The following is a 14376-nucleotide window of genomic DNA, read 5'->3' as shown; positions in this document are numbered from 1 at the left end:
TCCACACATTGCCTGTGTCTCTGTGAATGATCTGCTTGATCTTTAGGTACTCTTGTGACCCACTAGATACCCAGATCTGTCCCCGATAGGACATGTGAGCCCAGTGCAGAAATCAACTCTGTCCCAATGCCAGTGTCCTAGATAGCGAAGACCAATTAAGCCGTTATGGGCCAACTTGCCTCAGAAGAGGGCACAGTGGCTTTATAACACCCTTCCCAATTGAATAGTGCATGCATCCAGGTCTGAGGGGGTGTAACATGATACTGATAAGTGGGCTCTTACTGCCAAGTTCTTTGTAAATTTGACTCATTACACTCACTATAAGTGTGATTATGAGTCTAACAGTAGTGGACACTGCAAGATTTGTCTTCTTTGATATATCTCCCAAAAATATCTTCTGGAGAGACATTCGTCCATGAACACAAAAGAACTTAATCAAGTACAGGAAGCTAAGAAGTGCAGAAATTTGTGAACTCATCATGTTAGTTGAGGTAATTCTCTTCAGTGGCAAGTTTTATATGCAATACAATACTATCCTTTGGATAGCAGCTTTGCAGACCTGCTTGTTGGAATATTTATACATAAACTAGAACAACAATTCTTCTAAACTCATCCACAATTTGCATACAACATTATTTATTATAAAAGATAAGTGGATAACACAATAATACTTTTTAATGGCTCAAGAGAAGACCTTAGTAACCTAACAGATGAAATAAAAAGATGCATCCAAAGTTCAAGTCCACAGTTGAACATCTGACAGGGAGGAATTGGTGATAGCTTTTGTGTTGTACATTGCTGAAAAAGCTTTACAAATGGGTCTCATTGAACAGTTAAGAGATTTACATTTGATAGCTAAAATCACTCCATAAAATCCTTAACAAACAAGCTGATAAACAGAGAATACTCTTCCAGAATTTTCAAGACATCATAGCACTAAAATACCTTAAAAAAAGACAGCAGTAACACAACTTATAAATGTTGTTATTTTATCAATACACTAGAAGTAATTCAACTCTTGTAAATACCAACAGCTTCCTTTGTTCATTTGTGTCTGCCATGTTTGTTTGTAATGTGTTGATTCTTTTATTCATAGAACAACTATTTCAGTCTGTTGGTTAACTTGTAATTGTTTTTCTTTTTGTTATTTGATATGTCGGTGAGTCCAGTTGCGTACACATCTACAGCTTTCAGTAATCACCTACGTCTATTACAAGCACTAGTAACTCATTCATTGGTTAATTATATTGTAAATATTTCACTCAGTTTATTTATCTGTTACTTGTTGATCAATACATATTGTCATTGTATGAATACAATTGCAGATTGCAAAGTTCACTTAAGTTCATTGTCTATGATGAAAATATTATTTCTGTAATGTCATGCATCTCGGACAAAGATCGCAATATGACAATATGATATCTAGCACATTTTCTCTCTCTCTCTCTCTCTCTCTCTCTCTCTCTCTCTCTCTCTCTGTGTGTGTGTGTGTGTGTGTGTGTGTGTGTGTGTGTGTGTGTGTGTGTGTCAGCTGGCTATAAGTTACTGGAATTCATTTGTCATTAGTACTATGAAGCAGTACACTGTAAGCATCTCAAAACAAAGGGCTTCTCATTTCATAAACATTTTGGTAACTTGTACTTCAATTTTCATTGTTCTCTCCTGTATCATAATGCTAGCATCTAGCTGCACATGGTCCAGAGAATAATGTTCTTTTAACACCTCCGTCAGACGATGAGTATGCTATTTAATCAAACAATAAGACCACTCACTGAAAAGCAGAAGCATTGAGTCATCCACAGGCACACACAAAAAATAAAGAAAACTTGATAGCTTTTGCTGTATCCCTTTTTTCAGCTAGAGAGAAAATACACGGCCAAGTGAGCCTATGCCACAACATGCCGCCAGCTGGACACACAATGACAGTGCTTCATTTTGCAGGTGAACTAGGTTGAGGTGGGGATAATGTCAGTTGGGGAAGGAGGGGGGGGGGAAGAGAGAGAGAGAGAGAGAGAGAGAGAGAGAGAGTGGACTGGGGGGGGGGGGGGCAGGGAGAGGGGTGGACATGGGTGACTAGCGGCTCAGAGGCAGCCAATCAGTTTGCTGGCTAGGAATGTGGGAGATAGAGGTGGAAGGTGCACAGGCTAGGCATGTGATGCATGGATGTCGGAGCCAGTCAGGAATGGTGCATGCTGAAAGTTACGGGGGAAGGTGAATTGGGAGGACATAGTACGATGGAGGGGGTGCGGGTAGAGTGTTACTAGGGATTGAGGCCAGGATAGTTCAGGAACAGATGATATTCTACCTCACCTTTCCTACTAATCATAAAATATATTGTATCACATTTAAAAAATTAAAAGTTTGCATATAACAAAAATATACCACTGAAACTGCTCTATACACATTTCAGCCAACACTTGCACACAAATATACAAGCTTATAAACCAATATTAGCCCTTTGACATGATATGAAAATTATATTTAGTCCCTACTGTAGATATATAGACCTTGTGATATCTTGTTGTTGTTGTTGTGGTCTTCAGTCCTGAGACTGGTTTGATGCAGCTCTCCATGCTACTCTATCCTGTGCAAGCTTCTTCATCTCCCCGTATCTACTGCAACCTACATCCTTCTGAATCTGCTTAGTGTATTCATCTCTTGGTCTCCCTCTACGATTTTTACCCTCCACACTGCCCTCCAATGCTAAATTTGTGATCCCTTGATGCCTCAAAACATGTCCTACCAACCGATCCCTTCTTCTAGTCAAGTTGTGCCACAAACTTCTCTTCTCCCCAATCCTATTCAATACTTCCTCATTAGTTACGTGATCTACCCACTTTATCTTCAGCATTCTTCTGTAGCACCACATTTCGAAAGCTTCTATTCTCTTCTTGTCCAAACTAGTTATCGTCCATGTTTCACTTCCATACATGGCTACACTCCATACAAATACTTTCAGAAATGACTTCCTGACACTTAAATCTATACTCGATGTTAACAATTTCCTCTTCTTGAGAAACGCTTTCCTTGCCATTGCCAGTCTACATTTTATATCCTCTCTACTTCGACCATCATCGGTTATTTTACTCCCCAAATAGCAAAACTCCTTTACTACTTTAAGTGTCTCATTTCCTAATCTAATTCCCTCAGCATCACCTGACTTCATTTGACTACATTCCATTATCCTCGTTTTGCTTTTGTTGATGTTCATCTTATATCCTCCTTTCAAGACACTGTCCATTCCGTTCAACTGCTCTTCCAAGTCCTTTGCTGTCTCTGACAGAATTACAATGTCATCGGCGAACCTCAAAGTTTTTATTTCTTCTCCATGAATTTTAATACCTACTCCGAATTTTTCTTTTGTTTCCTTTACTGCTTGCTCAATATACAGATTGAATAACACCGGGGAGAGGCTACAACCCTGTCTTACTCCTTTCCCAACCACTGCTTCCCTTTCATGTCCCTCGACTCTTATAACTGCCATCTGGTTTCTGTACAAACTGTAAATAGCCTTTCGCTCCCTGTATTTTACCCCTGCCACCTTCAGAATTTGAAAGAGAGTATTCCAATTAACATTGTCAAAAGCTTTCTCTAAGTCTACAAATGCTAGAAATGTAGGTTTGCCTTTCCTTAATCTTTCTTCTAAGATAAGTCGTAAGGTCAGTATTGCCTCACGTGTTCCAACATTTCTACGGAATCCAAACTGATCTTCCCCGAGGTCGGCTTCTACTAGTTTTTCCATTCGTCTGTAAAGAATTCGCGTAAGTATTTTGCAGCTGTGACTTATTAAACTGATAGTTCGGTAATTTTCACATCTGTCAGCACCTGCTTTCTTTGGGATTGGAATTATTATATTCTTCTTGAAGTCTGAGGGTATTTCTCCTGTCTCATACATCTTGCTCACCAGATGGTAGAGTTTTGTCATGACTGGCTCTCCCTAGGCCATCAGTAGTTCAAATGGAATGTTGTCTACTCCCGGGGCCTTGTTTCGACTCAGGTCATTCAGTGCTCTGTCAAACTCTTCACGCAGTATCTTATCTCCCATTTCGTCTTCATCTACATCCTCTTCCATTTCCATAATATTGTCCTCAAGAACATTGCCCCTGTATAGACCCTCTATATACTCCTTCCACCTTTCTGCCTTCCCTTCTTTGCTTAGAACTGGGTTGCCATCTGAGCTCTTGATATTCATACAAGTGGTTCTCTTCTCTCCAAAGGTCTCTTTAATTTTCCTGTAGGCAGTATCTATCTTACCCCTAGTGAGACAAGCCTCTACATCCTTACATTTGTCCTCTAGCCATCCCTGCTTAGCCATTTTGCACTTCCTGTCGATATCATTTTTGAGACGTTTGTATTCCTTTTTGCCTGCTTCATTTACTGCATTTTTATATTTTCTCCTTTCATCAATTAAATTCAATATTTCTTCTGTTACCCAAGGATTTCTATTAGCCCTCGTCTTTTTACCTACTTGATCCTCTGCTGCCTTCACTACTTCATCCCTCAGAGCTACCCATTCTTCTTCTACTGTATTTCTTTCCCCCATTCCTGTCAATTGTTCCCTTATGCTCTCCCTGAAACTCTGTACAACCTCTGGTTCTTTCAGTTTATCCAGGTCCCATCTCCTTAAATTCCCACCTTTTTGCAGTTTCTTCAATTTCAATCTGCAGTTCATAACCAATAGATTGTGGTCAGAATCCACATCTGCCCCAGGAAATGTCTTACAATTTAAAACCTGGTTCCTAAATCTCTGTCTTACCATTATATAATCTATCTGATACCTTTTAGTATCTCCAGGATTCTTCCAGGTATACAACCATCTTTTATGATTCTTGAACCAAGTGTTGGCTATGATTAAGTTATGCTCTGTGCAAAATTCTACAAGGCGGCTTCCTCTTTCATTCCTTCCCCCAAATCCATATTCACCTACTATGTTTCCTTCTCTCCCTTTTCCTACTGACGAATTCCAGTCACCCATGACTATTAAATTTTCGTCTCCCTTCACTACCTGAATAATTTCTTTTATCTCGTCATACATTTCATCTATTTCTTCATCATCTGCAGAGGTAGTTGGCATATAAACTTGTACTACTGTAGTAGGCATGGGCTTTGTGTCTATCTTGGCCACAATAATGCGTTCACTATGCTGTTTGTAGTAGCTAACCCGCACTCCTATTTTTTTATTCATTATTAAACCTACTCCTGCATTACCCCTATTTGATTTTGTATTTATAACCCTGTAATCACCTGACCAAAAGTCTTGTTCCTCCTGCCACCGAACTTCACTAATTCCCACTATATCTAACTTTAACCTATCCATTTCCCTTTTTAAATTTTCTAACCTACCTGCCCGATTAAGGGATCTGACATTCCACGCTCCGATCCGTAGAACGCCAGTTTTCTTTCTCCTGATAACGATGTCCTCCTGAGTAGTCCCCGCCCGGAGATCCGAATGGGGGACTATTTTACCTCCGGAATATTTTACCCAAGAGGACGCCATCATCATTTAATCATACAGTAGAGCTGCATGTCCTCGGGAAAAATTACGGCTGTAGTTTCCCCTTGCTTTCAGCCGTTCGCAGTACCAGCACAGCAAGGCCGTTTTGGTTAATGTTACAAGGCCAGATCAGTCAATCATCCAGACTGTTGCCCCTGCAACTACTGAAAAGGCTGCTGCCCCTCTTCAGGAACCACATGTTTGTCTGGCCTCTCAACAGATACCCCTCCGTTGTGGTTGCACCTACGGTACGGCCATCTGTATCGCTGAGGCACGCAAGCCTCCCCACCAACGGCAAGGTCCATGGTTCATGGGGGGTGTGATATCTTAGTAGCATGCATAAAAATGAAAATGCCCTATAAAGAATTAAAATATTTTTCAAGGTGGCAAACTAAGGAACTTGTATAAAGGTAAAAATTACTATCAGGCAGTTAGGTTATTATATGTGAAATGCTGATCAATTTTAATGTAAGCAAAACTAACATAAATATGCTCTCAAAACTGCGACTAATGAATTTAAGAATCTTTCAGCTATTAATCTGAGTCTTACTTGAAGAGGCAAACTTTGTAGTGTACTGTTACTGCTTTTGTCCAGTTCACAGTACACAGCACATTTCGCACAGGCAAGTAGCATCTTATGTTTCACTCACACCCTGCACTTCAGTCTAATTTACAGGGTGAGCACAAAGTCTTGCCCTAATTATAATAATTTGTTATAGAATAACCGTTTGACATAATAATTTACATTTGATGCCGTTACATAGGTTAGTGTTAATAGTTTTTTTTTTTTTTTAAGACCACTTACGTTAGTAAATCTCAATGTGTGCTCCCTTGGTAGCTCGGAGAATGTCGAGGCGGTATTTCAATTCCTGCCAGGTCTTTCGTAACATGTGTTCTGTCACAGTACCCACAGCAGCTTGTATCCTAGCCTTCAGTTCGTCGATGTCAGCAACTGGTGTGAAGAAGACTCTGTCCTTGATATAACCCCAGGAAAAAAAGTCAAGGGGCGTAATGTCTGGAGAGGGGAGTAATGTCTGGATCTGTGGATTGGAAGGAATGGTCCAACACACTGGCCACCCCGCTCTCCAGACATTACGCTCCTCTTTTCTTTTGGGGGGGGGGGGGGGGGCTATATCAAGGACAGTCTTCGTCATGCTAGTTGCTGACATCGATGAAATGAAGGCTACGATACAAGCTGCTGTGGGTACTGTGACAGAACATGTTACAAAACACCTGGTGGGAACTGGAATACTGCCTCAGCCATTTCCGAGCTACCAAGTGAGCACACGATGAGGTTTACTGATGTAAGTGGTCTTAAAAAAACTAGTAAAACTAACCTATGTAATGGCATAAATGTAACTTATTATGTCAAACAGTTATTCTGTTACAAATTTTTATAATCAGGGCAAGACTTTGTGCTCACCCTGTATACCTTGACTTTGTCCAGATATAAAATAACTTAAAATTAAATAATGCGAAGTCCAGGTTGGAATCCAAACAATTATGAAAAGAATACATTGCTACTCATTGTAAAGATGACAAGTTGAGTTGCATATAGGCACAACAAAAAGACCAAAGCTTTCTTCAGAAAGGGAAACAAAAACACACACACACACACACACACACACACACACACACACACACACACACACACACACACACACACACACTCTCTTCACCTCATGCCACACGACCACTGTCTCTGTTTGAGAGAAGCAGCAATCCAGAGTAGGATGAGGTGGGGGTGGGGAAGGGGGAGGGTTAGTGGTGTACGGACGGGGGCCAGGAAAAGGAGTCAGCACTGGCTGACGGAGTGTGCAAGGATTAGGCAGCAGAGGACTATCAAATGCAGTGTCGAGGGGCTGCGGGGAACGGGGAGCAGAAGAGGAGAGGAGCAAAAAAAGGAGAAAAAGTGGGTGGTCATGTTGGCAGAGAGCAGCTCACAAAATGGTTCAAATGACTCTGAGCACTATGGGACTCAACATCTGAGGTAATCAGTCCCTTAGAACTTAGAATTAATTAAACCTAACTAACCTAAGGACATCACCCACACCCATGCCCGAGGCAGGATTCGAACCTGCGACTGGAGCAGTCGTGCGGTTCCGGACTGAAGCACCTAGAACTCTCAGCCACTGTGGCCGACTAGCAGCTCGCAGTGAGGGTCAGGGGTCAGGATACATGAACTGGGAGGAGGTGATAGGACAGAGGGGAAAGAATTTGTTGGGTGGAGGGTGTGAGGACAGTAGGTTACCATAGGTTAAGGCTGGGATGAATTCGGGATTGGAAAATGTGTTGAAAGGATAACTCCCATCTGCACAGTTCAGGAAAGCTAGTGATGGAGGAGAGGATCTGAGTGGCCTGGGTTGTAAAGTAGTCATTGAAATCAAGCTTGTTTTGTTGAGCTGCATGTCATGCCACAGTGTGGTCCACTTTGTTCTAGGCCAAAGTTTGGTGGTGGTGGTGGTAGTCATACCAGTATAAAAAGCTGTGCAACAGAGCTGGTAAACAACATGGTTGCTTTCATTTTTGGACTGTCCTGTGATATGGTAAGATAGTTCTGTGACAGGAGTGAAATAAGAAGTGCTGGGTGAGTGGATTGGACAGGTCATTCACATGGGTCTTCCGCAGGAATATGATCCCTATGGCTTGGGGTTGGGAGTGGCATAGCAATGGACTAGGATGTTATGGAGATTGGGCACGTGACAGAACGCTCTGAGGAGTGGAAAGGATCTTGCGTAAGATGTCCCTCATTTCAAGGCATGATAAAATCATGAAGCCCTGATGAAGGATGTGGTTCAGTAATTCCAGTGTTGGGTGGTATTGTGTGACAAAGGGGGGGGGGGGGGGCACTCTTTTGTAGGTGGCTCTTGTGGATGGCGGGAGGATTGAGGGGGGGGGGGGGGGGGGCTTGAAGAGCAGTGTGGGGAAATGGCATGGGAAATCTGTTTGCAGAATAGGTCTAGAGGATAGTGCCTGTCTGTGAAGGCCTTGGTGAGACTTCAAGCATACCTGGAAAAGGAGTTCTTGTCATTGCAGATACTCTTTCCCTGGGTGGGTAGACTGTGTGGGAGGAATTTTTTAGACTGGAAGGGATAGCAGCTGTTAAAATGCAGCTTCTGTTGGTGGATTTAATATGGACAGAAGTGTGGTTAGAGCTGTCAGAGAGGTGGTAGTCAACATCCAGGAAGGTGGCATGCTGGTTAAGGAAGACCAGGTAAAGTGGATGGAAAACAAGGTGTTGAGATTGTGCGGTAGTGTGTATAAGATGTCTCGGCCCCGAGCCCAGATCGCAAATACATCGTCAATGAATCCGAATCACACCATGGGTGTAGGGTTTTGGCAGGCTAGGAAAGTGTCCTGTAGATAGCCCATAAACAGATTGGCAAAGGAGAAGTAGTTGTGTGCTACAATAGAGTTTTAAGTTTTATAAGGAATGAGGTAGTGGGTTTAGAGTCTGAAGGATGTTGGAAGAGGTAGTGTTCAGTAACAACAAGACTGTGGGCCTTAGGTATGTTGTTGTATGGGCAGGTGGCGTCAACAATGACAGAATAAGATGTAGGAGGTAAAGGGGTGGGAATGGTTGAGAGTTGGTGAGGAAGTGGTTGGTATCTTTGATGTGGGAGGCTTAATTCCAGTCAGTTGATTGGAGGTGTTGGTCAATGAGGGCAGCAATTCTGTAAGTGGAAACGCAACAATCTGCTACAGTGGGGTGTGTATGATTCTTGGGTTGTGAATTAGGGAGCACAAAGGTGTGTATGCAAGGTTTCATAAGAGTTAGGAGGGAAATAGATTCAGAGGAGAGGTTCTGGGAAGGTCTTGAGGCTTTAAGCGGGAACTGGAGGTTATGTTGGATTTCTGGGATGGGATCACTCTGGCAAAGTGTTTACATGGAGGAGTCAGACATTTGGCAGAGGCTGATTATTGTGCTCCCACTGAAAGTATTTCAGCCCTCATTGATCATCATCTCCAACTAATTGCCTGAAATATAACCTCCCAAGTCAAAGATACCAACGATTTCCTTCACAGACTCTTTACCATTCCCACTCTTTTACCTCCTGGATCGCTACTCACTTATGGTGAGGAAAATACTGCATGTGATTCACAATTCATAAAAGTTCGTATTAGCAACCATCTCTTCTCACAGGTAGGAAAAACTTCAGAACGTAGAGTTGGCCATATTGATAAATATCCCAAACAGTCTTGCCGACCAACATTTTTCAGAACTTCCGCTTATTTTGCACTCGATTCTAAGCCGCAGGTGGTTTTTTGGATTACAAAAACCGGAAAAAAAGTGCAGCTTAGATTCGAGTAAATACGGTAAGTATAATATTACTTTTAAAAAAATAGATTAAGAATGCTTGGGCAGAAATGGCATTAATGTTTGCTAAGTGAACTTCAAAAGTGAATTTATTTTATGATGATAAAGTACACTGTTGCCATAATAATATATTGTGTCATTACACATTGACCAGGCTATTCAGAATCTTATAGCTCAGTCTGTGTAGTCTATTCAATGAGAACTGGGATGAAACATATTGAACACCTATGAAAAGGGATGAAAAAGCTTTTTGAGTTTTCCATTCATCAGAAAACAAAGTTCATTGTATATGTTTATTAGTTGTAGAAAAATAGATGTGCCAAATCGGATGATTCTTTTTGATACACCTTGTCTTCCATACTGCTTCCTTGCTCTACACCTTCACCCTCTCTGTTGTGTGCTTGAATATGTTCCATTACTTCCGCAGCTATCACCCCAGGAAACTGCTCATATTCAATCAGAGCTGACTGTGCGTGTGCAAGCATTGTATTGTAAGACTATATTTAACAAGCATTTAAATATTTTTAATGAATATTTAAATTCTCCATTGTTAGTGTGTGCTCTTTTTTTTATTATGTATGCCTATCTGGATGTAAATTATCTGATTATTGTTGTTTAACTGTTATGTGAGTTTACCATAGCAAGTATTTGGCATTATCACTTGACTGTCAGGCTTAGCTCAGATTTTTTAGTGTTTTTATACTTAGATGACTAAAAGTAATTTCAGTTTTTGATGGCTGGCTGTTGGCTCTGTTGTAAAGAACAAATCATAGATGGTCAGGTCCTTTACACCATTAAACAGGTTTGAAACAAAAACAGCAAAGTTCCTGTGACATTAATTGAGACAAGATGGTTTTTACCTCTAATAATGTTAGTGTAACACCTTACTATTTTCCACGTGGATGTTAAAAAGATGAGAATGTAACAAAAAATTTATTGCCAGTGTTTGCAATTGCAGTTGCTTGACAGAATTACTGTGTATTGATAAATCTTCAGTTCTCTTGATAACAGATAAGTTTCCAGCTGTGATTGTGCTTTATCAAAGGAGAAAGATTTCGAGGTGCCTGGTAAATCTCTTATCATAACAGACTAATATTGCAGTCAGATAATCTATATTTTTATACTTCTCCTTTACTCCAGCTACAATGGAATTACATGAATTACAATTCAACTTAAACAAAATTAACTTCCAGGACATTAGAGAACAAAAAATGTTACTTCACGAAGCACAAAAACCAACATTTGCGTAAGATAGCTGGCTTTGGAATAAGTTACTGAAATTTACATCCCGTTGGCAGTAAAATAAAGAAAAAGAACTTTGGATACAGCGTAGGAAGTGGCACAACACTTCAAGGTGGTTGGTGGTTAGCCTTGGAATGTTTCACACTCACTTCAGTTATCCAGTAAAATCTTATTAACACTTTCTCAAAGTGCATCACACAGTTTTAAATTTGTCTGTTTGTTTCCTTGTACTCATAAACTGTATGAATTAATAGTTCGTGGCTTGCAGTTTCACATTACTTTAAGTTGTACTCTGCAGTCTGTTACTGTCCTCTCTGTAATGTGAGATGAAAGTTTATGTAGCTAAGTTTTTGTTGTGACTTAGGTTGCAAATCATATGATGATCTGGAATAAATATTTTGCAATGCAACCAAATGTGCAATGTTTTGAAAATTCCTGACAGATGAAAATGTTTGCTGGAGTGAGATCTGTCTTTCACAGCCAATGCACTGAGTGAGTTAACTGTCCAGGGATGACTACCACTCTGCCCTCGCAGCTTCAATTCTGTTAGTGGATCTGTCTAACTTCATAGGAAATGTGCTGCATACATTGCTGGATTAGCACTCTAGATTTGAAGCTGCGTAGGTGAGTTTTGCCTGGATAGCCCAATTAGTAAGAGCAAAACCCGAAAAGGCAAAGTAGTATTATTCAAAGCATAGTCTGGCACACAATTTTAGTGTCACAAAATTTAATGTGAAAACACCTACTTATGGCCTTTGTATCTAATTAATGAGAATGTGATTAAAATGTTAGTATCTTCATTTTTGTCACTTATGATTTCATGACCACAGATACAAGCCACATCTTTCCAACTTACATTGTTCCTCATGTGTAACTTGTTTTTATTTTATTTCCCCCCAGGTGTGGTCACTGCAAAAGATTGGCTCCTACATGGGAGGAGCTGGGCAAGAAATTTGCATCTAACTCACTAGTCAAGATTGTGAAAGTGGATTGTACTTCAAATTCTAATAAGGATTTATGTAATGATGAAGAGGTAAATTTAAACTGTTCTTATATTTGTTTGTATGGGAATTTTCTACTGTCATTGTTCTAAGAAATGTTTATCTCCAGACAGATTTTAGTAGGTTGCAACATTTGTATGACAGATTCCTTTCATGATACACAATTCTCAACAGACTTCCCTGTTTGCAGAGAAAATATTATGGAAAATTTTTGTTGCCAGAGGCATTGTTAATGTTCCATATTTGTGACACTTTCATTCCCAAATCTGTCCCAGTTTCCACATTGAAAATTTCAAGTCTATAGTTTCTTGTTCTCTTGGCATGTAAATGTTCTTATAGTCATAAAACAATTTTGCATAAGTAGGAAGAGTAATTTGCCTTTAATATTGCTTCAGCGAAGAGTATTTCAAGATAAGCGGTGAAGAAGTAAAGTTTGTTTTTGTTTTAGATGCAGCTTTTTAGTCAGTTATTTGATTTTTGTGTTTACTGAGAAAGTTACGTGTAAATAAGTGGTACTGTATGAGACATAGGTGTCAAAACCATATTTTAAACTGAAAAGCATTTCCAGTGGCAGATGGGGACGCTAAACATAATTGATTGGTAAACTCTGATTAAAATTGAAAATTGCAGAAAGGCTGGGAATTAAGGAGGTGGGATCTGGACAAGTTGAAAGAAGCAGAGGTTTATGGGAGTTTCAAAGAGAGCATTAAGCAACAATTGCCTGAAACAAGGAAAAAATATAAAAATGTGGCAAATGAAGCAGACAAGAAAGATGTACAGACATATAAGAAGGAAAATGACAGAAAGTATTATGTTTTAGTATAATGACTTTTCTGGAGACTAGAAATCTACTCTGTAGGAATCAGCATGGGTTTCGAAAAAGACGGTCGTGTGAAACCCAGCTCTCGCTATTCGTCCATGAGACCCAGAGGGCCATAGACAACGGGTTCACAGGTAGATGCCGTGTTTCTTGACTTCCGCAAGGCGTTCGATACAGTTACCCACAGTCGTTTAATGAACAAAGTAAGAGCATATGGACTATCAGACCAATTGTGTGATTGGTTTGAAGAGTTCCTAGATAGCAGAACGCAGCAGGTCATTCTCAATGGAGAGAAGTCTACCGAAGTAAGAGTGATTTCAGGTGTGCCGCAGGGGAGTGTCATAGGACTTTTGCTATTCACAGTATACATAAATGACCTTGTGGATAACATTGGAAGTTCACTGAGGCTTTTTGCAGATGATGCTGTGGTGTATTGAGAGGTTGTAACAATGGAAAATTGTACTGAAATGCAGGAGGATCTGCAGCGAATTGACGCATGGTGCAGGGAATGGCAATTGAATCTCAATGTAGACAAGTGTAATGTGCTGCGAATACATAGAAAGATAGATCCCTTATCATTTAGCTACAAAATAGCAGGTCAGCAACTGGAAGCAGTTAATTCCATAAATTATCTGGGAGTATGCATTAGGAGTGATTTAAAATGGAATGATAATATAAAGTTGATCGTTGGTAAAGCAGATGCCAGACTGAGATTCATTGGAAGAATCCTAAGGAAATGCAATCCGAAAACTAAGGAAGTAGGTTACAGTACGCTTGTTCGCCCACTGCTTGAATACTGCTCAGCAGTGTGGGATCCGTACCAGATAGGGTTGACAGAAGAGAGAGAGAAGATACAACGGAGAGCAGCGCGCTTCGTTACAGGATCATTTAGTAATCGCGAAAGCGTTACGGATATGATAGATAAACTCCGGTGGAAGACTGCAGGAGAGACGCTTAGTGGCTCGGTACGAGCTTTTGTTGAAGTTTCGAGAACATACCTTAACCGAAGAGTCAACCAGTATATTGCTCCCTCCTACGTATATCTCACGATGAGACCATGAGGATAAAATCAGAGAGATTAGAGCCCACACAGAAGCATACCGACAATCCTTCTTTCCATGAACAATACGAGACTGGAATAGAAGGGAGAACCGATAGAGGTACTGAAGGTACCCTGCGCCACACACCGTCAGGTGGCTTGCAGAGTATGGATGTAGATGTAGATGTAGAAAGTGCAAACGGACAAAACAGGAATGGCTAGATGAGAAATGCTAGGCTGTAGAAGTGTTCAAGACTGTGGGAAAGACAGGCAGTGAGCATAGGAAAATTAAAGAGATAAGAGAAGCACGCATAAGAGTATTAAGAGCTCAAATGGCAAATCCATACTAAGCAAAGAAGGGAATGCTGAAAGGTGTAAGGAGTACATATAGGGTCTATATATAATGAAAATAAATTTGAGGACAGTGTTACACACAGAGCAGAGGAAGTAAATGTATACTCA

At 40.5% G+C, this 14376-nt stretch overlaps 1 protein-coding gene across 1 annotated transcript in view; it reads left to right on the top strand.

The window, feature by feature from the left end:
• The window catches only part of LOC126186379 (thioredoxin domain-containing protein 5 homolog), a 106534-nt gene that overhangs the window by 75828 nt on the left and 16330 nt on the right, over window positions 1-14376 (top strand). Inside the window, exon 7 of the mRNA XM_049928203.1 lies at window positions 11955-12087. Within this exon, the coding sequence (XP_049784160.1) occupies window positions 11955-12087 (133 nt within the window). The remainder of the gene's footprint in view (window positions 1-11954; window positions 12088-14376) is intronic.

This window comes from Schistocerca cancellata, chromosome 1 (assembly GCF_023864275.1).
Source record: "Schistocerca cancellata isolate TAMUIC-IGC-003103 chromosome 1, iqSchCanc2.1, whole genome shotgun sequence".
In the NCBI taxonomy this organism is placed as follows: domain Eukaryota; kingdom Metazoa; phylum Arthropoda; class Insecta; order Orthoptera; family Acrididae; genus Schistocerca; species Schistocerca cancellata.
The sequence above is the reverse complement of the archived record's forward strand: the minus strand, read 5'-3'. Positions and strand labels throughout refer to the sequence as shown.